Source organism: Neovison vison, chromosome 14, assembly GCF_020171115.1.
Source record: "Neovison vison isolate M4711 chromosome 14, ASM_NN_V1, whole genome shotgun sequence".
In the NCBI taxonomy this organism is placed as follows: domain Eukaryota; kingdom Metazoa; phylum Chordata; class Mammalia; order Carnivora; family Mustelidae; genus Neogale; species Neogale vison.
The window spans coordinates 957090-984754 of record NC_058104.1 but is presented as its reverse complement, the minus strand read 5'-3'; the positions used below and the strand labels follow the sequence as shown (position 1 = coordinate 984754).

Sequence of the window (27665 nt, the reverse complement as noted above, 5' to 3'; positions counted from 1 at the left end):
AGGTCCAAATTCCAAAATCCTAGGGAAAATACTAGAAGACCCAATCTGGGGAGGTTAGGCTGTATTGCACACATACATAAACCGACACGGGTCGTGTCCAATTACGTGTCATGTATGTCTATGTAACACAGATGCAGGTGTCTCATGTGACCACAAGGGAAAGTCACTCAGCATCTGTCATGACAACACATGTCTGCATGGCTCATGGGCCAGGTCCGCAGCGGCCCTCCCGGACAGGCTACAGCTCACATATCGGTCACGATCGCCCGCATTGGGGGCTGAGGGCTTCCTTCAAGCCCCGCCCCTGCAAGAGGGCACCAGCACTCTAGAGTCTAGGGTTGGGTGCGTGCACAGACGTGTCTGCACAGGGATGCCGCAGGCAGGGAGCGAGGGCACACATTCCCCTCCACGAATGTGTAGAGCAGGGCGACTCCACGCCCACCAAGGGGAAAGAGCAAGGCAACAGGCCGTCTCGGGCCGCACCGCACACATGGCAGGGACGCCCACCCTGTGGACACAGCTGCACGCCTGAGGGCCGGGCAGCTGCACCACGGGGCCGGATGGGGTAGAGGGAGAGAAGGGAGCATGGCTGTAGTTCAGGTTCTAGTTCCACAAACACTGGTCCGGGCTCACAGTGTGATGTTGACTGGCGGAAACGTGTGCCACCCCTCGTCTAAAACAAAACCAATCACAGTCGCCTAACGCACACGAAGGGCCCATTATGAAAAAACACCACCAAGGCCAGAGGGAGATGTTGGAAGCCACTCTTAGAAGGACCTGATGCCACACAGGAAGTTGCAGGCTCAGATTAATTTGTTTACTGGAAGTCCTATGGGAGAGCAAATAAAAATTTAAGTGACTCTAAATAATTAATACAGATACAAAAAAGGAATCATAGAAAATGCTAAACTAACCAAAGAGAAGGCAGGAAAAGAAAAAAGAAAAAAAGAACAGAAAAAACAAATAGAACACAACTAGCAATATGACAGATTTTAATCTGATGCTTTAAATGAGAATGTTCTAAACCTACCAGTAAAGACAGAAATTGTCAGAATGGATAAAAAAGCAGGACTCAGGTGCCTGGGTGGCTCAGTCAGTTAAGCGTCTGCTGTCGGCTCAGGTCATGATCCCAGGGTTCTGGGACTGAGCCCCACGTTGGGCTCCCTGCTCAGCAGGGAGTCTGCTTCCCCCTCTCCCTCTGTCCTTGCTCATGCTCTCTCTTGCTCACCCTCAAATTAAAAAAAAATGACTCAAATCTGTGGTGTTTATAAGAAATTCATTCAAAATATAAACACACAGGTAGACTAAAAGCAAAAGCACAGAAAAACACGTATCATACAAACATTAATCAAAAGAAAGCTGATCGCTATATGAATATCAGACAAAAGAGATAAAAACAAGGAACAATATGAGGGATAAAAAAGGACATTGCACAATGATAAGGAATCAACAAATAGACATGAGAACACGAGTCTAGCAACAAAACTTACGTATATTAAATCACCTCAGCTAAAACACATCTATATGCTATGCGTACGTTAACTGACTTGATCTGACAGTTAGAGACTGCCATACGGTATAAAAGGGCAAGATATGGTACCGTGACATCCATAGAACACCCTACCCAACAACTAAACAGATATGATTTTCAACTACTATGCAGAACGTCCGCCAGGACACTCCACGCTGTGACCGCACAGCAAATACCAACATACCGAAAAGAACTGAAATTGAAAATAATGTGTGTCCTGAACAAAGAGAATTAACCTAGCAGTCGGCCACAGGACGTTATCTGGAAACATACCCAAGTCTTTGGAAATTACACCCACTCTTCTAAATAAAACATATATATGTGATGAATATTTATGTTAAATGTGATGAATACGAATTGAAAAAATACACACACACACACACACACATACACACACATATAAAACCACAAAAAGGGGCACCTGGGCAGCTCAGTCGGTGAAACCTATGCCTTCAGCTCAGGTCATGATCTCAGGGTCCTGGGATTGAGCCCCCCATCAGGCTCTCTGCTCAGCAGGGAGCCTGCTTCTTCCTCTGTTCCTCCTCCCTGTTTATGCTCTTTCTCAAATAAATAAAATCTTAAAAAATATAAGGTATTTTCAACTGAATGAAAATTGAAAACACAATATATCAAAAAAAATGCAAGATGCTGTTGAAGCAGCACTTAAAGGGAAATTCACAGTAAATTGCTCACGTTAGAAAGATAGGGCTCAAGTCTAAACTTCTACTTTAAGAAATCAGAAAAAAATAGCAATGATACACAAAACAAGCAGGAGGAAAGAAACCTTTAAAAACTTAAGAGTGGAGATGAATGAAATTGAAAACAAGAAAAGGAGAAAATCAAGAAAATCAAAAGTTGGTTCTTCCAAAGGATAACCAACAGACCTCTAGCCAGACTAATCAAGAGAAAGAGAGAGCAGTATCAAGAACAGAGAAGGTAGCGCTGCTACTGGTCTCATAGACACTAAAAAGATGAAAAGGATACTACAGATCTCTCAGCAGCTCAGATGAAAAAAATTACTTGAAAGACACAAACTACCAAAACTCACAAAACAAGAAATACAGATGACAAATCGCAACCCACTGCAGGCCAGGGATGCAAGGCTGGTTCAATCCTCACAGATCACTGTGATGTACCAATGACCAGACTGAGAAAAGAAAGCAATACAATACGGTAAGACCAGCAGACACATGACAGAGGTGACAGCATTCAGCAGCTGCTCAGGGTGAAAACCTCCAGCACACTGGGAACAGAAGGGAACTTCCATCAGCCCACAAGGGCGGCTATGCACAACCGACAGCCAACACCAGACCTCAGTCCTTTCCCGAGATCTGGGACAAAGCAAGGACATCTCACCAACCTACTGAGCAGTGTATGGAAGTCCTGACTCACACAGTGAGGCCGGCAAGAGAAGTAAAAGGCACATGGACTGGAAAAAAAGAAATCAAACTGTCTTTATTAACAGATGATATGAGGGTCTGAGTAGAAGATCTCAAAAAAATACCAAAAAACCCCCTCTTGGACCTAATCAATGAGTTGATCACAGGCACAGAACAAAAGATCAATACTTAAAAGTTCATTGTATTCATATGTATCAGCAGTGAACTGTAATCTGAATTTTCTAATTATAATAAATAGCAACCCCCAAAATACATAAGTAAAACTCTTACAAAACACCCGCAGAGTCTGTATGTGGAAAACAGAAAGGCACTGACAAAGGAAGACCTAAATAAGCGGGGGGTACATGATGTTTATGGACCAGGAGATTCAGCGTCATGTGGACGTCCACTCTCCCCAGTCTGACCTACAGACTCAGTCTCCATCCGAGCACCCAGAAAGCTCCGCTGTTGGTACAGACAAGCTGGTTCTAAAACAGATGTGGAGAAGCAAAGGAACTAGAACCGCCAGAGTGACCCTGAGAAAGGACGATGCCGGAGGAGCCGTATTACCCAATGTCAAGAGTTACTACAAAGCACGGTGATCAAGACAGTGTGGCAGAAGGAAGGACCTGGACAGCATGGCACAGGACACAGAGCCCAGAAACAAAGGCACACGAGTATGGCCAACTGATCTCTGACAAAGGGGCACAGATGGGTCAACGGAGAAAGATGATCCCAAACAATGGGCGACCAGAAGCAGACGAACGGTCCCACACACATCTCACACATTACCCCGAAATTTACTCATAAAGGACCGCAGACCTCCATGTGAAGTGTAAAAGTAGGGAGCTTCTACAAGAAAATCTGCGGCTTGGGTGTGGCAACCCCAGAAGTGTGACACAAGACAGAGAAAGACCGACAGACGGCGCTGCGTCAGACGAAAACCTCCTGCTCTGTAAGTGAGGCTGAAAAAACAAAGCACGGATTGGGAATAAACATTCACAGACCACATAAATGACCTGATCGGCACTTGCGTCCAGAATATTCAAGTGCTGGAATCCTGTGTTCGCAGGATACTAAGTGCCTTCAAGAAAGTCAAGAATAAGGAAACAAACAGCCCAACGTTTAAGCTGGGCAGAGCACCTGGACGCCAAAGTCATCCGTGGCACATGAGTAAGACACACGGATGTTACATACACACAGAAAAGACGCTCAGTAGCATTTACTGGGGAAATGCCAAGTAAGGCCCGAATGCACCAGCACCTATCACAACAGGCAAAATCCCAAATGCGGGGAACACCAAGCGCCCCCGAGGGTCCAGAGCCACAGACGCTCACCGCCGGTGAGAGGGCATGGGCTGCAGCTGCTGTGGGCGAGGCACTGGCCGTTTCTTCTAAAGCGGAACCCGGGTTACTGCAGATAGCCCAGAAGTCCGATGCTTAGGTCTGTGCCCGCATGAACTGAAAACTCCCATTTCCGCAAAAGCTCGTGCGCAAATGCAGCCAACAGGGGCCTGGTTCACAACCGCTAGCATGGGAAATAGCACAGAGGTCCCCGCATGTGGGGGGTAAACATCCACGGGTGGAAGCTGCCTACAGTGGGGGGACAGTGGGGGGACAGTGGAGAGAAGCTACACAAGCCGCTGAGTCACACAACAGCACAGCAGGACCACAAACGCCCTTTTCCAACGAACAGAATAGGACCCAAAGGCTACATACTCTAGGGTTCCATTCACACTAGAAAAGGCAAAGCCAGGGGGACGACAACGGCCGTGCCGGGGCTGGGTGGGGGGTAGGTGATGACATGCACAGGGGAGCCTGGGGGGGATATGGCTACCCTGCATAGTACCACCGTGACAGAGAAAAATGCATGTGTCAATACCCACAGAACTGTAGGTCATAAGCAATGAACTTCAGTGTTTACGAACCATCGAAACAAGCCAGACTGGAGGTCAGAGGAAGCCAGGACGAAATGCAGACTGTGACCCCCGAACGCCACTCTATGGCAGATATCTAACGCCATCGCACTGTGCCCAAGGGGGAAGGGAAGGCTGGCCTAAGGGACTCCGGAAAATGCTTCGCGTGAACAGTGTCAGGACAAAGACCAAACGAATGGCTGAGAAACCCCGGAGTCTGGCTGGTTTTTCTCAGGGCGGGAGCGCAGCCGTCTGAAGCCCTCTGCACGTGCGGGGGGTGGGGCAAGGGTCCCAGCAGGACACAAGGAGGTTCCAGAGAAGCGAGGAAGGAAGGGGCGCACCCACTCTGTGTCCTGGATCGGGACTGGAGAGGCCAGGGTGAATTCACGTTAACCCCGGCAGACATTCCGACGGATTGTGACCGCACGCGACAGCAGGCACTCCTGGCACACAGATCTGGGTTCCAAACACTGCTCCCTGGGGAAGAAACTACGCCAGACAAACCGCCAGTGTTAGGGATGGCAAAGGCGGGTGAGGAGAGCAACAAAGGAAGGAAGGGGAGACGGCAGGGCCGGGCAGGGCAAGAGGAGCGCAGAGCGCTGACCGGAGGCGGACAGTCTGGAGCCATAGTAAGGAACAGTGTGGGACACAACCCGGAGCTCCTGGTGAAGACGTGGAGAGCAGACATGAGCCTTCCTCACAGAGGGATTCCCAGTGATGCGGGGAGATGCCCTCTGGGGCTGGAGCAGAGTCCTCCCTCCCCTAGGGCACGGGCAGGGCCCAGTGATCGGCTTCCAGGGGACAGGGAACCGCGGGAGGAGACACCTGGAAACACACCTTCACCAGGTGATACAGGCCCACAGTGAGTCATGAGGACTTGGGCACCCGATCGGTGACAAGGGCGCCTCGCCTCTGTGACCCGTCTTGTCCCAGAAACACCAGACAAACCCAGTGTGGTGGCATCGGAGCAAATATGGGACGAGAACTTCCCAGAATGACCAAGCTCACGAAGAGCCAAGGAGGTCCTACAGACTGCCACAGACCAGAGGGGCCCAAGGAGATGTGGCGACAGAGTGCAGTGTGGCCCCGGGAGGGGCCCCGGGGTGGGAAAGGGCACCTGTGGGAAATTCCAATGAAGTCTGGGGTTTTCTTAACAGGTTGGTCTTTTTCTTCCAAGTGTCTTGAACGTCCACGATATGAAGCTCAGAGCAGCAGAGATAGAGAAGTGAGGTTTGACCCTCACATGACCACGGGAGGCCAAGGGAAGGGACAGTGGGTGGGAGTCACCTGAGGACGAAAGCCCCCACCAGCCACAGAGGGTCAGTGGGAAAGCAGTGGAGCACCCGCAGACATCCTTCTCCCTCACCCACCTCCGCCTCGGGCAGAACCAATCAAGTCCACATGCCACTGACCCTCGAGGCCACAGCGGGGCTGCCCCACATGGAGCCCAGCCTGTCTCCTCCCTCACTGACGATACCCTGGCCCATTCCAGAGCCGTGGGGCTCACCCACACAAGGACCTGATGAGTGATGACGGAAGAGAGGCAAGTCCTTTCTCCCTACGACCATGATTCACACTCCATTGCCAGGGAAGGAAAACAAGATCTGGTCTAACCGATCTGTTCGAGGACTTCTCTCTCTCTCTCTCTTTTTAAAGTAATCTTTATGCCCAACGTGGGGCTCGGGCTCACAATCCCAAGATCAAGAGTCGGATGCTTCACCGACTCAGCTGCCAGGGACCCCTGGTCTCACCCATTATTTCTTACTAAAAAAAGATTTTACTTATTTGACAGAGAGCGAGCGAGCACATACACGAGTGGGGGAAGGGAGGCAAAGGGAGAGGGAGAAGCAGACTCCCTGCTGAGCCCCAGAAGCGGCTCAATCCCAGGACCGGGGACCACAACCAGAGCTAAAGGGAGCTGCTCAACTGACTGAGCCACCCAGATGCCCCGCACCAATTAGTTTTAAAAAGTGATTCTAAGGCAAGAAGCCTAGGAAATTTCCTATCTTATCAGGAAGCCATGAACAAAGCTTCGATTAAAATTTCAGGAGAGAAAACCTATTTAAATTTCCACTCCTGTTACAGAAATGCCTAAGTAGAAAGAAGTGAAAATGTCAAAATATCATAGCATTCAAAAGCTCAACCAACCAACTGAACCTCCAAAGCCTTAGCACCCCCGCCCCGCCACCCCACCCCAGGCAGGCAGGAGTCTGCCCCACCCCCACCCTAGCCCCTGAAGGTAGGAGACTGGGGGTACGGGGTTGGGGGGGGGGGTAACCCAGACGCTGATCTAGGAGAGGTGAGCAGATTCCCTAAATATCCATTACCAAGGACGTCTGCAGATACTTTCTTTAGAAACCAAAAATTGAGTTTTCTGTCTCATTCAGAATAATGTCTATAAAACTGAAACGTTATCACCCCAGATGCCATTCTGGGCAGGGGTTTTACCGAACGTGGCTAAGCCCTGGCCTGGGCGCGGCAGCGCCCAGGCCGCGCTCTTTGGAGACACGCGCTGTGGACAGCTCTGAAGCGGGCAGTGGCACCTGTTTTTAAACAACCTGGCAGCGCTTCACAGAGAACCCTGTAAAAAGGCAGCAGAGCACCTCGTTCGAATCCAAGGGCCTGGAGCACCTTGTTCGAATCCAAGGGCCTGGAGCACAGACAAGGGCTGACCTCCACGAGCTCTTGGAGCGGGAAGCGTCACCACCATATACAATAAAGCAGGATTTCTTTTGGCTCCATTTTTCCCTCAAACTTCCACGGAGCAGCTAGGAGTTCCAAAAGTCCAGCACCCACCAGACCCGGGCTCTGCTGTCTGCGCGGCAAGCGCCCCCCTCCCGGTCCGTGGGGTGGCAGTGAGTGAGGGGACAGCAGAGCCCTGATGGGGAGGTCAACCAGCTTCTGCTTCTAGAAAGTGCAGTTCTGACTCACCTCGAAGAGCAGCCGCGGGTTGGGTCAGGGCTAGCACACGGACTGAACAAGGAGAGCCGCCAGAGCCGCCACACACACACACGCACGCACGTCAAGCAAAACCAAGAATCAGAGTCTGGCCACAACTAGCCCCGAGACCACTCAGAGACAGGATTTTCAAAGAAATTCGATTCTAGGGACTCCGCAATAACAGAGGGAAGTGGAATGTGCAAGCTGCTTACACGCCCCCGTCCTCTGTGGCGTGGGAAACAAAGGCAGCCGAGAAATGATCACATTTCCGTGACTACCTAAGCCCACTGACGGGTCCTGGAAGAGGCAGTGACCTTCTTCTAGGGACTCAACTGCCCCAATGTGGACAGTTTGCTAAGGACAAAAGGCAGTCCTAGCCCAACCCTGTAAGTCTACTTGAACATAAAAAAACTCCTTCGGAAACTCCCTTTTCTCTACCCCTCAAGATGCGTGTTAGCAATCACCCCCCAAGCACATGGCCCACCAATTTACATCTGAGGGGTCTCACAACTGAGTTTTTACTAAATGGTAAGAATGGCCTTTTAATAATAATAGCTAGCACCCTTGGGATCTTGAAAACCTTGTTTCCAAAATTCCTGGGAGACTCACACTGTCCCCAACCCTCCCCAGACTTGAAGGTACGTAATGGGCCGCTCCCCATGACCTCGGCGCTGCTCCTTCTGCCCATAGATCGCCTGTGCCCGTGCTTTAATTAAATGACTTTTTTATACCAAAGACATCTCAAGAACTCCTTACTGGCCCTCGGCTTCGAACCCTAATGTCTCTGCTCCCACAATGCTCAGAGCTCCCTCTGGAGGCCCCCACATCACCACTCGTGGACACTCAGCAGACTGGGCCGTCACCGCAGCAGCGTCCACAGGGCCTGGGAGGGGCCCATCTTCTCCAACAGGCCCTCATTTAGCTCTGGGAAGTGGCTTCTCAGACAGGCTCCCACCAACCTGGGAGGCTTGATGGGGACAAGTCCGCTAATGGGGCACATCTGGGACCCACTGGGGTGTTCGGACACACAGGGACCTAGAGGCAGCAGACAGGGCACGGTCAGAGAAGCTGTCCAGAACTAGGGCAGCCCCGAGAAAGAATGAGGAAGGAACGCTCACGTCAACATGCCATTAAATAACAAGGACCCAGAATAAGATGGCACAGCAGTTGGGACTCTGAAAGCCTCCAGAGGTAAACACAGGTCACTGTGGGATCGCCACCTATGCCACCTACAAAGAAGTGAAGAACCAGAACCGTTTCTGTGCTCCTTGTCCCTGCTCCTGGGAGTTCGCTGAGCGGCGGGGCCGAGAGGAGCAGCTGCGGGGGCCCCTGACCAGGCCCGATGCGCCTCACCCGGCTTCACACCACCTAGGGGACTCGAGCAGCTTGGGGGCTGGTGGCCAAGGGCCCCAACGTGGGATTAGAAGGCTGGAGACCAAGCCCATCACCCACAGCCGACGAGCCCATCAGCCCCGAGCTCCCCTAAGAAATCAAAATGAAGGGGTGCGGGAGCCTCCTGGCACATGGGGGTGCCAGCAGGGGGCGAGTGGCCCCTGGGCAGGGGGCAGGGCCTGGAAGCCCCATGCTCCTTCCACACTGTGGGTGTCTTCCTTCGGCTGTTCCCGGGTCCTGTCCTTGACGATGAACCGGTAACCGGAGTAAGGTGTTTCCCTGAGTTCTGTGAGCCGTTCTAGGTAATTATGGCTGGACAAGGGGGTCTGGAACCCTGACTTACAGCTGGTAACAGCCTGGACGTGGGGGCGGTCTCGTGGGGCCAGGCGGCAGCTGCACTCATGCCAGACAGATAGCATCAGAACTGCTTGTGAGGGAAAAAACCCCACATTTGGTGTCAAGAGTGTGTCAGCAGAAAAATGAAAGTGTCGGGGCATCTGGGTGGCTCAGCTGGCTAAGCGTCTACCTTCCGATCAGGTCATGATCCCGGGAGGAGCCCAGCACTGGGCTCCCTCCTCAGCGGGGAGTCTGCTTCTCCCTCTGCCCCTCCCCCAACCCCTGCTGCCTCTCTCTCAAGTAAATAAATAAAATCTTCAAAAAAAGTAAAAGAAAAAGGAAAAGGAAAGCGCTTCTACTTAGGTGTCCGGGGAAGAGCGAGTGGGGGTCTGGCTGCGTGAAGACTTATCATCAGCCCCAGAAGCTCTGAGAAACCTGCTCCGACTGAGAACAGAAGACCCAGGCAGATCCATAAGACCCCTGGGTGCAAGAAGACCAGAGAAAGTTCAGCTTTAAGTTCTTTCTTAAAAAGTTGTTTGGGGATAAATCCCAGAAAACGAGAGAATAAAAGAATAAAGGACAAAAAGACGGCGATGTGAGAGCTGAAGAATTGCGACTACAACCCAGAGGGAGTCAGGGCCTCTCGGGCAGGCGGTCTGTGTCCTGAGTGTCCGCACCAAGCGGCTGGTGGGGGGGGGGGGAAGGGGGACACAGATGGGAAAGTATCCCGTGGGGACAAAGAGTACTGATAAAGATTATGCAAGAAGTCAAGGAAATTTTCTGAAGCACGAGATGCCGCTAGAAGATGGAGGACAGAAGTGTGAGGAAAAACCCGTCCCGGCCGCAGGCTCACAGGTGGAGGAACAGGGACGCTCAAGACAGGACTGTAAAAACTCTCTTAAACATGCAGAGAACGAAGCGCAGGGCAGGGGTTCATTATGCAGCCTTGGGGTGGGGTCAGGAGTCCACAGGGACAACTATAAAATTCCACATCAAGTGAAATGTGCAGGCGGCCCCCATGGCATCATGGAAAACACTGGAACTTCAGAAACTCTGAGGTAGTTCAGGCTACCAGAAAGATCCGGAACTTTCCAGAAAGGGACCAATGCAAGATGCATGGCCACTTGCCCAGGGTCATCTGTCAGAGACCCTCATCCCTGGAAATGGGAAACAAGTTCCTTCATACAGCTGAAAAACACTGATTCTACCCCAAATGTAGAGAAAAGAGGGAAAAATGCATGTCTCAAAGCAAGTGGTTCTGTGCTCAGCACAGGGCTTAAATTGTCCACGACCCAGCAGCTCAGAACAATCTCTTCGGGACTGGGACAGAGAAGCCGCAGAGATCAAAGGCAGCCCTGCTCCCCGGGAAGCCCGGGCTGGCGTTAGCAGGCGGTGCCGCAGGCCAGCTCCCGGGCCAGCTCTGGGCTCCCCTGGTAACAGTCTCTGAAGCCTCCTCGGGGACCTCTGTCTCACTCTATCTCTTGCTAAATGACAGCTCAAACACTCCCAACGACTATGTCACAGTGTGGAGCACAAGGCAGCGCTGGCGAAAACTATGTTTACGGTAACAAAAGAGAGGGAGGCATTATGGAAAGCCATGGAATCGCTCTGGAAAGCCGGGTCTCCCCTGTGCACCAGGAGACGCAAAAGCTGGGCGCCCTCCTAGGGCACGGCCCAGTTCCATGATTCTGGAAGGACAGTGCTGCTTCCTCGGGGAAGGAAAGAGCTGAAAAACGAAGCTGAGACGTTCGGTGCCCCCCGTGCAGTGGAGGCCAGCAATGCCAGGGACCAGCACCCTCTGGATCCCCCCAGCAGAGACCACCCGCTCTCAGTCTGCTCCCCAGGTCGGCTGGAGAACCTGAGCTTGAGCTCCACTGCTGGAAGGCTCAGGGCTCCTTCACCCTTGTGGATGCAGGGCTGGGGCAGGGAGGTGGGTTCAGCACCCACAGGCTTCACCCTCTGGGGCCAGGGCTGCTGCGGGCTCTGCACTGCCGAGGGCCCAGCGGCTCCTGGCTGGTCAAAGGAGGGCTGAGGCTCAAGCTTAACCTACCACAGAACAAGAAGCCTGCTCAGAAGCTTCCAGAACAGCGGTGAGGCTTGGGGCCAGGCCAGCCTCCACAGGCTCCCGGGTTGTGCAAGGGGCTGCCCGCGGCCTAGGTGCGGCTGCTGAGTCGGGGGCACAGGGCCCTAACGGACAAGGCTCTAGGGACAGAGGCTCGGAGGCCCCCACCCATGCATGCACACCCAGGCCGAATGCTGAAGCCCCAGGAAGTGCTCAAGTGGGGGCAGGTGCGGTAGCCCTTGAGCACCTTCACCTCAACCCCAACGCTCCACTGGGGGGGCACGACCGTGCAGGGAGCACGGGGCTCTGCGGTGCACTTGTCTGAAGGCTGAAGGGGAGCCTGTGGGAGGGGTGTTGCATCCAGGGAGAGGGGCACCCAGAAGTCTGGGTGGAGGGAGCATGGGGGAGGGGGTAGCGCTTGTGGGTCGCCCGTCTGCCAGGGAGCGTTTTTTTTGGGGGGGAGCGTTTTTTTTTGGGGGGGAGCGATCCAGAAGGGAGCTTGGGGGGAGAGGGGTGTGTGTCCCGGAGGAGGGGCGTCGTGCAGGGGAGGAGCACGAGTGGAGGGAGGAGCACTGGGGAAGTGGCGGGGGAAGCGATGGGGGAGAGGAGAAACCGGGGATGAGCGTTGTTGAGGGAGAGTGCGTTGTCGAGGGAGAGCGTCCTGTGGGGAAGATCGCCCAAGGGGGAGAGGCGTCCCAGGGAAAGGGGGCCCTGGAGGGGAGGGGCGCGTCTGCGGGGAAGGGGGGGCGTCCCGAGGAGAGGGGCGTGGGGTGGGGTGATAAGCCTCCTGTGGGGAGAGGTGAGGGGCTCCCTGGGGAGTAGGGGCACGTCAGGAGAGGGCGTCGGGGAGAGCGCCCTTGGCTGGGGAGAGTCCGGGAAAGGGGGGCCCTGGAGGGGCGGGGCACGTGCCAGGGGAGGGGCGTCGGGGGAGCGCCCTGGGGGGAAGGGACGCCCGGGGGGAGAGGCGCCCTGAGGGGAGGAGAGGGGCACGTGCAAGGGGAGGGGCGTCGGGGGCGCTGTGGAGGTGCCCCGGGAAAGGGGGAGACGGATGGGACCGGGGTGGGGGGCAAGGAGTGCGGGGAGAGCGTTGTCTTGGGCGAGGGGCTGTCCCGGCGTCGGGGACGGTCTGGGGGACGAGGGTGCGTGCGAAGGGGCCACAGTGACGGGAGCTCTGGGCCCCGCGGACTCACAGTAAACGAAAGCGAGGGCCCTCAGGAGCACGATCCTGGTCAGCCAGAAAGTGCCCGCTCGGAGACGGGCATTACAGCCCGTGGGCTCGTGCCCCGGCCCCCGTCCCGGCGGAGACCCAGGCTCGGCGCCCGCATTCTCGGCCTTCCGCCTCCTCAGGGACTCCTCGGGGGCCGCCATCGCTGGGCCGCCAGTACGCATGCGCGTGAGGCGCCAAGCGCCCGGACGCCCCGCCCAAAAAGGGAGGCCGCTCCCGCCCGGGCTGGCCACGCCCATGGGCGGGGAGCGCGCTCCGGCTCCAGGCGCGCGCGCGCCCCCCGCAGGCCGCAGGGCATGCTGCAGCAGTGAGAGCAAGACGGGGCAAGCGGCGGACGCATTCCCTCGTTGGCGCTTTCATCAGCCAGTGTTGCAGAAGCTCCCGGTGCACTTTCTCACCCACGCGGCTGCCCTCCTGGACCCTCTTTCTATGACTGTTGGAAAGCTTTTGTCTGGACATGACCGGGGTGGGCCTGGTCAGCGTCTGCGTGGGCAACAGGGGACCCTTGTGGGTGCTGCACTCCCTCTGCGTGCCCCTGCGGTGTATGGAGTCGCATTCCAGGAGAGGAAGGCTTGGAGGCGGCCAGTGACAGCTCAGCGTGTGTGGCCAGGGGTCTACAGGTGCCCTTCCCATGCCCTCATGTCTGCTGTCCTGGGAGGATGTTGGGCTGACAGTTACCCAGCTAGCAGGGAGAGCACAGTCAGGGGCTGGGTCCTGAAATCCAGCCAGATCCTTCAGCTCAGGTCAGCAAAGCTGCACTAGGCAGCACCCCTACAGGCTCTCAGGATGGCACCTCCAGCCCCCTGGGGAAAGTGGCACCGTGAGGATTCAGAGAAAAGAACTTACCGACCAATGTCCCAAGCAGAAACCTGGTGAGAACACCAGCAACTCCACGTTCTGAGCACAGAGCGGCCCGGGCACCGCTCAGGAGAAGTGTGCCATGTGCTCACAGGCACTCCTTAGAAGAACACAGGGCGTGCGAGACGGTGTAGGTATTAGACCCTTAGTAGTCAGTGGGCACACTGTGAGGTGCTTGGAAGCACATCACTGACGCAAGTGTGGGTTTTCCTTATTCTTCACAACTCTTTACATATTAAAGATCCTATTCTTGTGTGTACATTGCAAATGTTTGTCCTGGGTGTTTTGTTTTGACATCTTGTTCTGAGTGTTTTGATGTATAAATTATGTATACTTGTGTGGCCAAATGATCAGTCTTGTTTGATTATATCTTTACCACCTGCCGTGTGAGCTCTGCGAGGGCAGGGACTGGCTTTGGACATAGGCTCCCCCAAATCTAGGACAGACCAGCAACTTCTGGAACCTTTCTTCAGCCCTTGGCTGTCCCCCACCTGCACTGCTGGAGTGATAACACATGTGCATCTTATAGTGTGAGTTTTTAAGCAGTGCCTTCCCCCCTTTTTTGCAGTGGAAAGGTCTCCCTTCAGAGCCCAACTGCAAAGTGGGGCATGTAAAAGATCGGCAGTGGGGGGGGGCAAACATTTTCTGCATTTTTGTGAGCCCCCAGCAGGAAACCATGTGCCCAAGGGCTCCCAGCCCTGGGGGTCTGGGGGACAGTTAGTCCCTGTCCGTCCTTCCAGGTCTTTCCTTCAAAGCTATGATCTGCACCTCCCCTGCAGGGTCCGGGTGCTGTGTTTGGGATGGGCTAGCACAGCTGTCTGGGGGAGAGCAGGGAGAATTTGGCGCCCCTCAGCCCAAACCCACTTGAACTTCCATGCGTTCCCCCGGATGCAGGAGGTGCTCAAGGGACAGAAGGCAAGGAAGGACAGCTCTGCCATCAGGTGTGACCCAGGGTGCTGCTTTTCAGGTGGGGACAGTCCTCACAAAGGGCCTTTTGTCCTCAGCTTCCCCTGGCCCGAGTTGCATTGTTCTCCCCAGAGAAGGGCACAATGGGGCATTGTGTAGAGCAGAAAAGGGGCCTTGTCCAGCATCCAGCTCGCTGGGCTCCAGGCTCCCTCTCCGGGTTTACCCAGGGTGGGCGAGGCCATCGGAGAGGATGGCGGGGAGCTCATGTCCTTCTGTTTCCTCCAGGACCTGCCTTCCTGGTTGCTGACTGCAGAGGTCCAGCGAGTCTGAGGGTCTAGAACGCACAAGGGAGCAGACCTGACAGAGCAGGGCTTGCCCTGAGGAGAGGCCGGCCAGCGGCTCAGGGATGATCTGTTTCCACGCCAGTTTAATCAGAAGTGTGCTGGTCTATTACTGAGCCGGAGAGCGGAGAGAAATATTGACACCTGCTACACGTCAAGCCCAGCGGGAGCAGCGGACACACAGGTCATGTGTGGTCCTGTTCCCTGTATATGACATGCCCAGGATAAACAGTCCACAGAGACAGAAAGCAGACCGGTGCTTGTCTAGGGCCGGGGGTCGGGGAGTGATGAAAGTACTCCAGAGCCAGACAGAGGTGATGGCTGCGCAGCACGGGGAGCCCGCCGAAAGCCACCCAGCGCACACTTCCAAATGCTTACATGCTCTGCCCTGTGAATTTCACTTCCACGCCCGCAAGCCCCAGGAATGCGGGGGTCTATCTCTGGAAAGGTCCCTCCCCCACACCAGGAGCCCCGGGGTAGGGGGAGGGCTCCTAAACATACATTTTCAAGCCAAAAACTGCTGGAGGAAAAAGCCTGGTTCCCGAGAGACGGGTGCAGAGCCCCGCCTGGACAGAGGGAGCGAGAAAGAGCCCAGAAGAAGACAAGAAGAGAGAAAGGGAGGCTTCCCCGAGATGACCCGTTAGCTCCAGCCTGGGGCTGGTGTCACACGGACCCACAGACAAGCCAGAACTCCTGGGCCCGTCCCAGGGGTGCCATCCACAGCTCCCCGGGTGCCGTCCCAGAACGGAGGCGCACACAGGCCCACGGGCTGGCGGTACTCCCAGCAGCTGCGGGAGGGCTTCACGGAGGAATGAGCCCCGTGTCGGCACCTCGTCCAACTGTCCCCAGGCACCCTGGCTTGGCAGCCCCCTCTGCCTCAGGGCAATTGTTCCTGCCGTGCGTCTGCAGCTGTCTCTGGCACCCACAAGACCCCAGCTTGGGCCCGACCTAATCGCCCTCCCTTCATTTACCCCAATTTTTCATGTCTTGACATCTGTTGATGGGGGGACAGAACCCACGGTCGCTAACATCTGTCACTTTCTTCTGGGGGGGTGGTCAGTTTGGGCTGGTCCCCCCCTGACTGTCCAGTGGCCAAGACCCTGGGTAAGGCTGGCAGGTGCCGGTGGGGGTGGGTGAGCAGGTGCTAGGCCATTTGCTGGTTTGCGGGAACTGTGACTCACGGACGGCTGTTCTGCTTGGCTCACCCGTCTCCTCTTCTGGCACCCTCGCCTCTCTTCCCGTGCCTCCACCCCAGAAGGAGATGTGGTTCTGTGTGGCTAGGCAAGGCCGGTAAGCCACGACCGCAAGGCAGAGACGAAAGCAGAAAGTCAGCGTGCTGTTACCGTCCGTGGCTGTTGAGCCCGATGGGACAAGAGTACGTGCTCTGAAGTGTTTCTCTTGGAGTCAGACTCTGTCCCGGAGTAAGATTTGGAAACTGCCCAGGCCAGGGGTCACAAACAGGAGGACTGCAGGCTGAATTTTACTTGCAGACCTGTGTCAGTTACCAGTCACCACAACAATACCGTGTAACAAACGGACTTCAAACCAAAAATCATGGTGCCAGCTGTGCTGCTACCCTCCGAGCTGGGCTCAGGCCGTGCGTCTGCAGTCGGCTGAGGTCTGGGGGGCAGCTGGACGCGGGGCAGGCTGGGGCCTCTCTCCAGAGGCCTTACAGCCTGGCCCATAGCGACTCCACACTCCCCTCCTGACCGGGCTCCAGATGGCATCGGCACCCAAGACCCCTGATTTGGCCCAAACTCCTTATTTCATGGGTTTGCAGAGCTTGTGCCCCCCCACCCTCTAGGACTGTGCCTCACATCTGGAGGATTCCTGCCCCTGATTCTAGCACACGACTCGCTTCTGAAGAGAACAGGTGGCACTCCTACGAGGTATTCTTCGCGAAGGTGGAGACAGCCCCAGCAGTGCAGTCGGGCTCTGGAAGTTGCTACTGGGACTGACAAGCGACAAGCATCAGGTGGGGTCTCCTGGGCGCCCAGCAGCCGGCATCCGCCAGCTCACATAGGCCCCACGTCGAGCCCGTGGAACAGACGGGCATTCCGGACCCCCCTGCTGCCCAGAGTAAGCCCGGACTCACCCAAAGTCAAAGGGCCACAGGGGAGAGAGGCGTCACATTCCCGTGACCTCGACGCCCTCTTCTGCAGAAATTTAGTGCCTTCTCAGGGGACCCCTGCAACTCCCTCCTGCCCCTTTCCACACCCTGAGGGCGGGAGGCAGGGGCAGGTGGCCACTCTCGCTCTGAGCCTTCCTGATGGGCTCCCAAGAACCCGCAGCTTTCTTCCCTTATGCACAAGGCTCCCACCTGAGGGGGTCTTAATTCGAGCCTCCTTCGCCAAGTTCCGAAAAATAAATCTTTGGGAGACAGAGGAAATCTTTTGACAGGGTGTGTTTTAATTTGTCTTTGGCACTGCCCTGTCTCTGGAACCTTCCGTGGGGTCAGAGCCAGCCCGGGCCCCTCACTCCAAAAGAGGATTTATCTCTCCGAGACTTTTATTTCAAGCTAACGTCTGCCTTTCTCAGTCGTAACAGATGTGGGGCTCCATTCCCGGGGGCTTCCCACGTCTGTATCTTCAACAGGAAGCCTCGTTAAATCTGAAAGTTGAGTTCGGGAGGACAAGCACAGCTCCTGGAGCCTATCTGGGCTCGGAAGCCGGTTTTCTGGACTGAGGGTTCTCTTCCGACGTGCTGGCTCCCCTCCGGCAAGGGGGCTGGGAAAGCCTCTCCAGACCCTGTTGTCTCTCAGAGGAGCCCAGTGATCAGAACGCAGAGGAGCTTGGTGCACGGGGACAAGGACCCAGCTGCTGGTGAAGGGCAGGGGTCCTGAGCTGGGGACTGGGGTCCAGGGGGCAAGCGCCCAGAGTAGCCGGAAAGCCCAGGGTCCAGAATGAGGGTGGGGTCTGGGGCCCAGGATCCTGGAGCCTGGTATTACGCAAAGCCCATGTGCTCAGGCAAGGAAGGGAACGTATTGGCTTATGGGATGGCAGATCTCAGGTCTCTAACACCTCAGCGGACTCGGTTTCCCCCATCGATGATATTGCTGGCACCTGGCCTGGACACCTGGTGTCCAAGGAAGGCTGTATTCGGAGACCCCTGGGACCCTGCCTGAGGACGGTTTTTTCTGGCTACAGAAGCAGCGTCTGCCTCCCGTCAAAGACACACACCAAAACCTAAATGTCACTGGTGAAGTCAGCCCCCCAGGCCCAGGCCAAGGAGAGAAGAGATGGATAGGCACAGCTGGAGGCTGGGGCTGGTGGTGGGGGGTGTCGCTACCAGCAGGGGGTGACCGGAGGCCTGGGCAGAGACCACAGCTGTTCTCAACACATCTGTGTAGCACATGTCACTGGACAGGCCGCGTTCACTGGGGCTCAGCCCTCTGGGTTCAGCATCGCCCTCTCCCCAAACATTTTCCAAGAATGGCCACACAGAGGGTCCCACTGGGCCATCAGCAGTCATCCCTGGGCAGGGTGGCTTTCCTCCCAGGAGGCTTCAGAGCTGGCAACAAGGTGCAGACAAGAGCTGCGGCCATCCCTACCTAAAGGCTGGGTCCTGAAGATACATTGGTTTGAGCAGGAGCCCCTCTTCTGGAGCGAGCCGCTCAGCAACCCGCACACCCTGGCCCGCAGCACCAAGGTCTGTGGCAGAGGGAGCAAAATCCGGGCGGGATCTTCCTTCTAGTGTCCTCCACACGCAGAGCAGAGAAGGCCCAGGAACAGACAGCCAGCTCCCAAGTGGACATCAGCCCAACCAAGGGGAGGGCTTTGACCCAAACCAGAACTTCCACGCCAGCTGGCAGACTAAGTCGGGGTGTTTGAACAAAAAGCTTGGCCCAGAGCCCTGATGGTCTGTTACTGAGGGACACTGGACTCCTGGCGCCCCCGGGAGCCCCCTCGCCTCTCTGGAGACCCAGCGGGGCAGGACGAGGCTGTCTTTATGGAGCCACTGTTCGGGGCTGACTGCTCATCTGTGTCTGAGACTTTCGGTTTCTGCAGACCAGCCAGTAATTAAAAGCACCAATTAATCTCTGAGACTGAGCCGGGGGTCCCAGGATGTGATGCCAACTGCCTCGGGCTGGCTCACGGAGAGGCCCAGGTCACGACTGCAGACACACAGGGGACATGCCGTCCCTGGGGCTCAAGAACCACCCCCCCAATGCCTTTCTCTGAAAGACCGTACACACCAAGGACACAGCCTCCTAGGCTGTCCAAGATCTGGGCTGGGCAGGGGGTGGGCAGAGACATCAGGGCCCTGCAAGCAGTTACAGTACAAGGCCCACTTCCATGGTGGGCAGCCCTTCCTTCCCACTCAGCCTTCCCAGGGCCCACCACACACACACACACACACACACACACACACACACGTGCACATGAGCACACACATGTACACATAGTGGCACACGCACATAGGCATGCCCGCACATTTACTCGGGCACACACGGGGCACGTGCACATGCACACATAAGAGCACACACATACCCGGGAGCACACACATGTGCTCACGCATGTATGTGTATGCACACAGGTGCACACATGTGGGCACGGGCTTTCTGAGCTTCCCTAGAAGCCAACAGGTGGGAGGGTTGGGGGTCTTCTGCCTGGAAAAGGTCTCCCTGGAACCGTCCGGGCCTGGACCAGCCCGGGCTCATCGGCACAGGGGTGTTTGCCAGCCTGTACACCCTTCTTCACAGGTGCCCTTGGGGCCCTGCCGAGGGTGTAGGTCTAGAATCCTCATCTCCATCGGCATTCCTAGGCCCCAGGGGCAGGGATATGGTTTATACCTGGCCTATTGGATCATATCCCTGAGACTGCAAAGGCCACCAGGTGAAGTTGGGGGGGGTGGGAGCAGGAAGGAACAGCCAGGAGGTGGACCGAGAGGAGTTCAAAGAGCTGTCCCTCAAGTTTTAAATCACTGTAGCTTCACTCTTTCTCAGATACCCTATGCTCTCTGCTGCCTCAGGGCCTTTGCACATGTTGTCTTCCCCCAACTTCCTTGCCATTGAGGGAATGGTCTTTCCTCCTTCTTCCAGAAGTTGGAAGCTTCAGGTCTCAGCTGAATTTTGCCTCCTCAAAAGACTCCTTCCCAGGGACGCCTGGGTGGCTTGGTTGGTTGAGCAGCTGCCTTCGGCTCAGGTCATGATCCCAGCGTCCTGGGATCGAGTCCCACATAGGGCTCCTTGCTTGGCAGGGAGCCTGCTTCTCCCTCTGCCTCTGCCTGCCTGTCTGCCTGTGCTTGCTCTCTCTCCCTCTCTCTCTGACAAATAAATAAATAAAATCTTAAAAAAAAAAAAAAGACTCTTTCCCAGATGCACACAAACACACACACACACACACACACACACACACACACCCCTCTGCTGTGGTGAGTGTCGCATCTCTTTGGTGTTTGCCCACTAAAGCCCCTGGCACAAAACAGATGCTTCATCATTACTAAGGAACACAGGAAGCAACCACGGTCACCCCTTTCTCTGAACGCTACACCCACGTACCTGCTCAAGGCCTGCCTAGCCACTGAGGGCACACACTGAGGTCAGCACTAACGGAAGAGGAGGCTGGATGGCACGCTGGTAAGTATATGGGCCTTCCAGAAGGCCAGGAGGCTGTGGAGTATGTCTGTGTGCCACCCTATGTGTCCATAGCCTGCGCTGGGCTGATGAGCTTATACCTGGATGCTGCCTGGTGGAGAAGGGCATACACACAGACAGCCTGAGTCCGGGCCTGGCAGGATTTGCCCTCCCTTCCCATCCTGTAGGAGTCATGAGCTGTACATACATGACGGGCATGGCCCACCAGCCCTACCAATCTCCGGGACAGTCGCTGCAGCCCTGGGGAGCTGAGGGTGGGGCCTGGGACCTGTACGACAGGGATTGGCAGGGGACTCCCCCTGCCTGGTGGTCACCAGCCCATGACCCTCTGGGCCAGTGGGGAACAGGGAGAGGCTGCCTTACCTGATGCCTCCCTTGCCGTTTGTGCTTCCTGTCTCTGCACACAGCAGATCTGGTGCCCAGGGGTACACTGGATGCAGGGAGGGGTGGACCTGTTTTCTCGGGGGTCCAGGTCTGCCAACCTCAACCCTTCTCCTGCTTGCATTTGCAGTGGGTCCCCACGGGCCAGTAAGATGGATGCGTACCCTCAGGCGATCCCCGTTTGGGCCTCCCTCAGTCCTCCGGCTGTAGAGTGCGGAGTGCGGACCCCAGATGGAGGGCAGGACCTCGAGGGGAGGCCACTGCAGACGAGCAGGTAAGGATGTTCCCCCGCAGGTGACAGAGCCAAGGGAGGCCAGCCACAGGACAGGAGACAAGGGCACAAGCCAAGCCCAGAGGCTTCAGCTCTGCCGTCCTGGGGCCCTCCACCAGCGCTTAGACAGCAACCGCGCCCTATCCCTGTGGCCATAACGCACAATATCAGGTTCCCTGATGCAGGGCAAGCAGCAGAGCCCATCCTGTGCCTTGAGGTCACCTGCAGGTGACAGGAAATCTGGGCTCCTCCCTCTTAGACTCTGAGGAGTCCCCACAGAGAGGCCAGCATGTTCCCATGCAAGGCTGTGGGATCCCTGGGCAGCCCCTAGAGTCCCTGAGGTGAAGGCTTCATCCCTAGACAGGCAGCCCAGGTGGACAGGGCTTCAAGGCCCAAGTGCGAGCTAAAGAATCGGCAACCGGTGGCGAGGGCAGGCCTGGGTGGGGCCAGGAGGCCTGCCCTGGGCAGTCCGGGGGGGTGGTGGGCTCGGTGGTGGGTCCGGGATCGGTATATGAGCACTCGGAGACTCTTCAGTGGACACACCGACTTTAAATTTGGAGTTTTCTGGTAGCACACCCACTCCGTTCTGGGCATCGCCCCTTCGCTGCAGCGGCCAGTGGCCCAGGCGTCCAAGACTCTGAGGAGGGGAACCGGTCGCCCTTGTCTAGGGTCACCCAGGACGCGGGACCCAGAGCTCACAGCCACACGTGTTCCCACTCAGCCACCCGAGGGCCTGTGGCGAAGCTCTGGGCGGCCCGTTTGTTGCCTCCCCGATGGTTTGGCAAAAGAATCTGAGCCGCCCTCGGGGACTGCCAGGCCCAAAGCCAACTCGCGGGGGCGGCCTCGGGCGGGGACTCGGAGCCGAGGCCTGGCTCTAGCCTCCGGAGAAATGTCCCCTCTCCGACCCCACCGCCCCAAGACGGGCGGCACAGCCCGCCCCCCTCCCTCCAGGCTGACACGCCCATCTCCTCCACCGAAGGCGCCTCGGGGCGGCCATCACCTTCGCCGGACCACCCAGGGCCGCCCAGCCGGAGAGCCTCAGCGCCCCCCGCCCTCAGCGGGTCAGGCCCGGAAGGCCCTAGGCCCCCGCGTCCGGCCACGCCATCCGCCGGGCGGCCTCAGGGACTCCGCAAGTAGGGTCAGCTCAGTCCCTGCCCAGCGCTCCCGCCTCCCTCTGCTGCCCGGCTCCTGGGGCCGCTCTCCCGCCCGCGCTTTCCCCGCTCATACCGGACTGGGCGGGGGACCTGGGATGGTCCAGCTCCCAGCCGCGGCCCTTGGGCGCGCTTTACCTGGACGTGCGCGGCGCGCAAACCAAGGGCGCCCTGGAGGGTCTTGCCCGGCGCGCTGGCCCTGCGGGCGGGGAGCCCGCGCTTTGAGGCTACACGGCTGAGCCAACCCTCCCCTGGGCTGCAGGCTGGCAGGAGTTGACCCCGGCGCCTCTGGGTTGCGGGCGAGACGTCGGGGCTCAGGACCCGCTGTGGGGGAAGCTCTGGAGGACCCGCCTCCAAGCGGAGCGGGCTTCCCCGGGCTTGGCGACCCGGCCGGGGGCGGGACCCGCAGGAGCCGCGACGCGCCTCGCAGAGACACCCCGGAGCGCCCCGCCGTCCCCGGTCCTCGACCCCTTTCCCTCCCCGACCCGACTGGAAAAGGGGCCCCAGGCGCGGGGCGGCGCCGGGCTGGGCGTGCGGGGGCGCCGAGGGAACCGCGGCACTTTCTTCGGATGGGGGAGGGGCGGGCGCCAGGCTCCGCCCCCGGGGGCAGCGGGGCGCGCGCCGGCCAATGAGGAGCCGGGGAGGGGGCGGGGCCTCGCGGCCGCCGCTTAAAGAAACTTGTTGCGGGTCCTCGGTCGGGACGGAGCTTCGGCGGCGGCGGTGGCGGCGGCGGTGGCGGCGGCGGTGGCGGCGGCGGCAGCGGGGAGGCCCGGGTCGGGCGGCGGCGGCGGCGGCGACGCAGGTCGGACCACGGCGCGGCGACCTCGGGTCCAGGAGCGGTCGCGGCGCAGCTGAGCAGCGGCCCCGCGGGTCCCGGTGCGCGCCCGTCCGCGCGCGGCCCCGATGCTGGACATGAGCGAGGCCCGCTCCCAGCCGCCCTGCAGCCCGTCCGGCACCGCCAGCTCCATGTCGCACGTGGAGGACTCGGACTCGGACGCGCCGCCGTCGCCTACCGGGTCCGAGGGCCTGGGCCGCGCGGCGGGCGCGGGGGGCGGCGTCCGGGGCGACGCGGCCGAGGCGGCGGACGAGCGCTTCCCGGCCTGCATCCGCGACGCCGTGTCGCAGGTGCTCAAGGGCTACGACTGGAGCCTGGTGCCTATGCCCGTGCGCGGGGGCGGCGGCGGCGCGCTCAAGGCCAAGCCTCACGTGAAGCGGCCCATGAACGCCTTCATGGTGTGGGCGCAGGCGGCGCGCCGCAAGCTGGCGGACCAGTACCCGCACCTGCACAACGCCGAGCTCAGCAAGACGCTGGGCAAGCTGTGGCGGTGAGTGCGCGGTGCCCGGGTGTGCGTGTGTGCAGGGACGGGCCCCGCAGGCGCGCGGGCGGGCTGCGAGCAGTTCTGGGGGAGGTGCGCAGGGACCCTGGAGGTGGCCCTGCTCCCGTCCTGGGCTCTGCTCCCAGTGGCTGTTCTCAGGGCCAGTCCCAGGGGGAACCCGCTCTTTGACCGGGCTGCGCAGGTGGTCAGGGCCGCAGAGGGCTGCCCGGCGAGTGTGCAAACCCTAGCACGCACCCTCAGTCGCCAGCAGCCTGCCGAAGGCTGGGATGGCATGTGGGGGTTGGGGACCCCACGCGTGAGCGGCCCCAGAGTCCGGAGGCCTGGCCCTCTCCAAGGGAAGGTGGCTTCTGTCAGGAAACAGGACACAGTAGCAGGCAGGGTAGTGCCCTCTGGAAGTGTCCCTCTTTGGAAAGGGCTCCCCTCCACTCTGACCACCATGTGGGGAAGAGAAGGCAGTTGAAGGGGTGCACGTCTGTTCAACTGGGACGGTCCCCACAGCGTTTTCCTCCTTTCCCACCTCTGCACCCTGTGCAAGGAAGGATGAGAGATACAGGAGGGGTCCAGCGCGGGCACGCTGCACACATACTTGGGGATGGCAAAGCTGGACATTTTTGCAGAAAGTAGGACAGCAGTGGTGCTGAGAACTGCCCATCCCCACCAAATGTGTTCTATTCTACTTGGGTTTAAAATGGATGGCTGTGGGTTTGGGGCACTGGCTCCCATTTCCTGCCCCTCTCCTTGGGAGTGGGCACTGGGAGTTGGGACGTCTGTCCTCTACGTGCCTGTCTCTGTCTGCTCTGGGCACAGCGGACTCTGGCAGCCCTGCAGCCTGTCCCGTAGGCGGTTGGAGGTGAGTTTCTGGAAAGGTTTGAGAGGACCGTGTGTGTTCTGAGCCTCAGGGAGGATCACACGGGTTTTGCCAGTGTTCCTGGGGGTCTGGGAAGCCCAGATGCCAATGGAATCCCTGCCTGTTCCCAGGAAGTCTTGCTTTGTCCCCGGTGTGTTCTCCACTGGGTTCTGCCTCCTCCCCGCCTGCCTGAGAAAGCCCCAAAGGGAGGGGACTTACTCAGGCTCTGAGCGAAGGGAAATAAGAAGATGATGGAGTGGGAAGGTTTAGGTCTTGCTATAGCACGTTCCTGTGACCCTGGTGAGAACAGACCTCACCAGAACTCCTCGCTGGCCTGAGCGCCCTGTCCCCGGCGAGGGGAGAGCCTGCCTGGTGCCTGCTGAGGTGCAGGGGCATGCACGGGCCTCCCCGTGAGTGTCGGGGTGGGTGAGGCCCTGCCCCCGGGGCAGCAATGGGGACCCGGGCCATCCCACGTCTGCCCTTGGTGCTGCAGCTTGCTAAGCGAGAGTGAGAAGCGCCCCTTCGTGGAGGAGGCAGAGCGCCTGCGGGTCCAACACAAGAAGGACCACCCAGATTACAAGTACCAGCCACGCCGCAGGAAGAGCGTGAAGACAGGCCAAGGCGACTCCGACTCCGGACCCGAGCTGGGCCCCCACCCTGGCAGCGCCATGTACAAGGCTGATGCCGGCCTGGGTGACCCGCACCACCACAGCGACCACACAGGTGGGCTCCCGGGGCCCCACAGCAGGTGCCTGCCCCAGCAGGAGAAGTGGGGGTCTCGGCATCTGCTGAGATGGGTAGTGGGGGTGGGAAGTGGGGCTCACTCCCAGGACAGGTGGCCCTGAGATAATCCCAGGTTCCCCGATGCACACGGGCAGCCGGGGGTCTGCTTAGCCCCCACTGAGCACTGAGGGTCTCGCAGCTTTGCCGTGGTCTGGGGCTGGGTGATGTGGGTGTGTTCTGCTCTGCCTGAAGGCGTTTCTGCTTCTACTGGCCTTCCTGCTGGTGCTGACCCAGCACTCCTGCCCCTGGCGTGGCGGTCAGCTGCCCAGCTAACATCAGACAGACGGGGAGAATTCTGGCCAGCTGAGCAGTCTCGGTCAAGCTGGTGAAAGCTGCGAGCCTCCGGGAGAACACGTTTTGTGTGGGTCCCGTTGTGGTCGTGTGCAGGGGGCCGGGCACTTCCTTTTCTTTCCCTTACCTTGGTCTTCATAGCGGGGCCTCCGCAGCCCCAGCTCTTGCCCTAGAACAGTGCTTAACGGAATTTCCTCGGCCAAGGAGTGAGGTCTGGGTCTGGCTGTGCTGGAATTTCTGGGAAATGTACAGAAACAAAAAGCCGTTGATTTCTACCTGCGGCAGTTAGCGGGCTCGTGTTCCTCCGGGTGCGCATCGCCGGCTGGCCGGCCCCCCACAGAAGGGGCATTCATCTCTGAAACATGCTCTGTCCCCAGGGCAGACCCACGGGCCACCCACCCCACCCACCACCCCCAAGACGGACCTGCACCACGGGGGCAAGCCTGAGCTGAAGCTGGAAGGCCGCCGCCTGGCGGACAGCGGGCGTCAGAACATCGACTTCAGCAACGTGGACATCTCAGAGCTGAGCAGCGAGGTCATCGGCAACATGGACACCTTCGATGTGCATGAGTTCGACCAGTACCTGCCCCTCAACGGCCACTCAGCCCTGCCCGCGGAGCCAGGCCAGCCCGCCGCCAGCTCCTATGGGGCTGCCTCCTACTCACACTCCGGGGCGGCAGGCATCGGGGCGTCCCCCGTGTGGGCCCACAAGGGAGCCCCGTCGGCCTCCGCGTCGCCCACCGAGGCGGGCCCCCCGCGGCCGCACATCAAGACGGAGCAGCTGAGCCCTGGCCACTACGGAGACCAGTCGCACGGCTCCCCGGGCCGTGCCGACTACGGCTCCTACAGCGGCCAGGCCAGTGTCACCACAGCCACCCCCGCCGCGGCTGCCAGCTCCTTCAGCAGCTCACAGGGCGACTACACCGACCTGCAGGCCCCCAGCTACTACGGCCCATACCCTGGCTGCCCGTCCAGCCTCTACCAGTGCCCCTACTTCCATCCTTCTCGGCGGCCCTATGCCTCACCCCTGCTCAGCGGCCTCTCTGTGCCGCCTGCCCACAGCCCGCCCGGCAACTGGGACCAGCCCGTGTACACGACCCTGACCAGACCCTGAGGGCGCTGTGGCCCCGGGGAGGGGACTGGTGTCGGTGCGGGACAGCCTGGATCTCAGCAAGGACGGATGGAGCCTCCCGTCTAGCGGGAGGGGTGCGCTAGCGAGGGAGGGCCGGGGGCGGCCCGGCGGCGGCCCGGCGGGCGCAGGCTGAAGTGTGCCGGGAAGCCTCGCTTTGTAACCCACGCGGGGGCTTCCAGATCTCCATGCTCCCTGCGTATGACAGAGCCCCGTTCCCGTGCTCTCTTCACCGTGGCTGGCGACTCTGGAACCAAGGACTGCCACCGGGCCCTCTTCCCTGCCGGCACCAGTGCCTCGGTTTTGCCTCTCGGTGGACGGAACAGCCACAGCACAAAACAGAAAGGAGGGAAGAGGTGTGGGGTCTCCGGCCTCCTGTGCTCCAGGGTCCCCGCCGGCCTCACGTGCGTGGAGACCTCCAGGGGACCCCACTGCAGGAGCCCCTCTGGGGACCGGCCCGTCCGCTCTGAGGTGCTGCCTGCCATGAAAGGCTCTTCCTGGCAAGGTTTGGCTGCGACTAACACTTCTCTCTTTTTATTTTATTTTTTTAATTGTTATTTTTGAAGCTTAAACACATTCGATTTGTTTGGGAAGCTGTTGAAGTGTATTTATGTTCTGTATTATTTTATCTTTAATTAATGAAGTCATTCGTACTGAGAGTAGAATTGAAGACAAAACGGAGGCTGGTGGCTGAGCACGAGGGCTGGGAGGTCAGGTGGGGTAGCCCCCTCATCCCCCCAAGCTCCAGGCCCCTCTGGGGTCCCCCCACCGCCCCCACCCAGGGAGGAGAAGGGACTTGCCTTGCAGTGTCTCTGACTGGGTTGGGGCGCCCCGGCCCCGGTGCCGGCATCCGCCCGACGTTTGGAAGACAGGGCTGTGGCTTCCAGCTGGTCGCCGCCCAGGATGGGGATTTCCTGGGACGGGGTAGCTCGTTCATCGGAGCTCTTAGGAACCAGACGCCACCTACAAGCTGTGAAGCTGAAACCTCATCCAC

At 58.4% G+C, this 27665-nt stretch overlaps 2 protein-coding genes across 2 annotated transcripts in view; one reads left to right on the top strand and one right to left on the bottom strand.

Annotated features, from left to right (window-relative positions):
- The window catches only part of LMF1 (lipase maturation factor 1), an 84486-nt gene extending 71542 nt beyond the window's left edge, over window positions 1-12944 (bottom strand). Inside the window, exon 1 of the mRNA XM_044233599.1 lies at window positions 12746-12944. Within this exon, the coding sequence (XP_044089534.1) occupies window positions 12746-12944 (199 nt within the window). The remainder of the gene's footprint in view (window positions 1-12745) is intronic.
- A 10243-nt stretch (window positions 12945-23187) lies between these two features.
- Window positions 23188-26722, top strand: SOX8 (SRY-box transcription factor 8). The gene is made up of 3 exons (XM_044233546.1): window positions 23188-23609; window positions 24962-25191; window positions 25920-26722. The coding sequence occupies exons 1-3, from the start codon at window positions 23188-23190 to the stop codon at window positions 26654-26656; spliced, it is 1389 nt and encodes a 462-aa protein (XP_044089481.1). The 3' UTR covers window positions 26657-26722.
- Window positions 26723-27665: the final 943 nt, after the last annotated feature.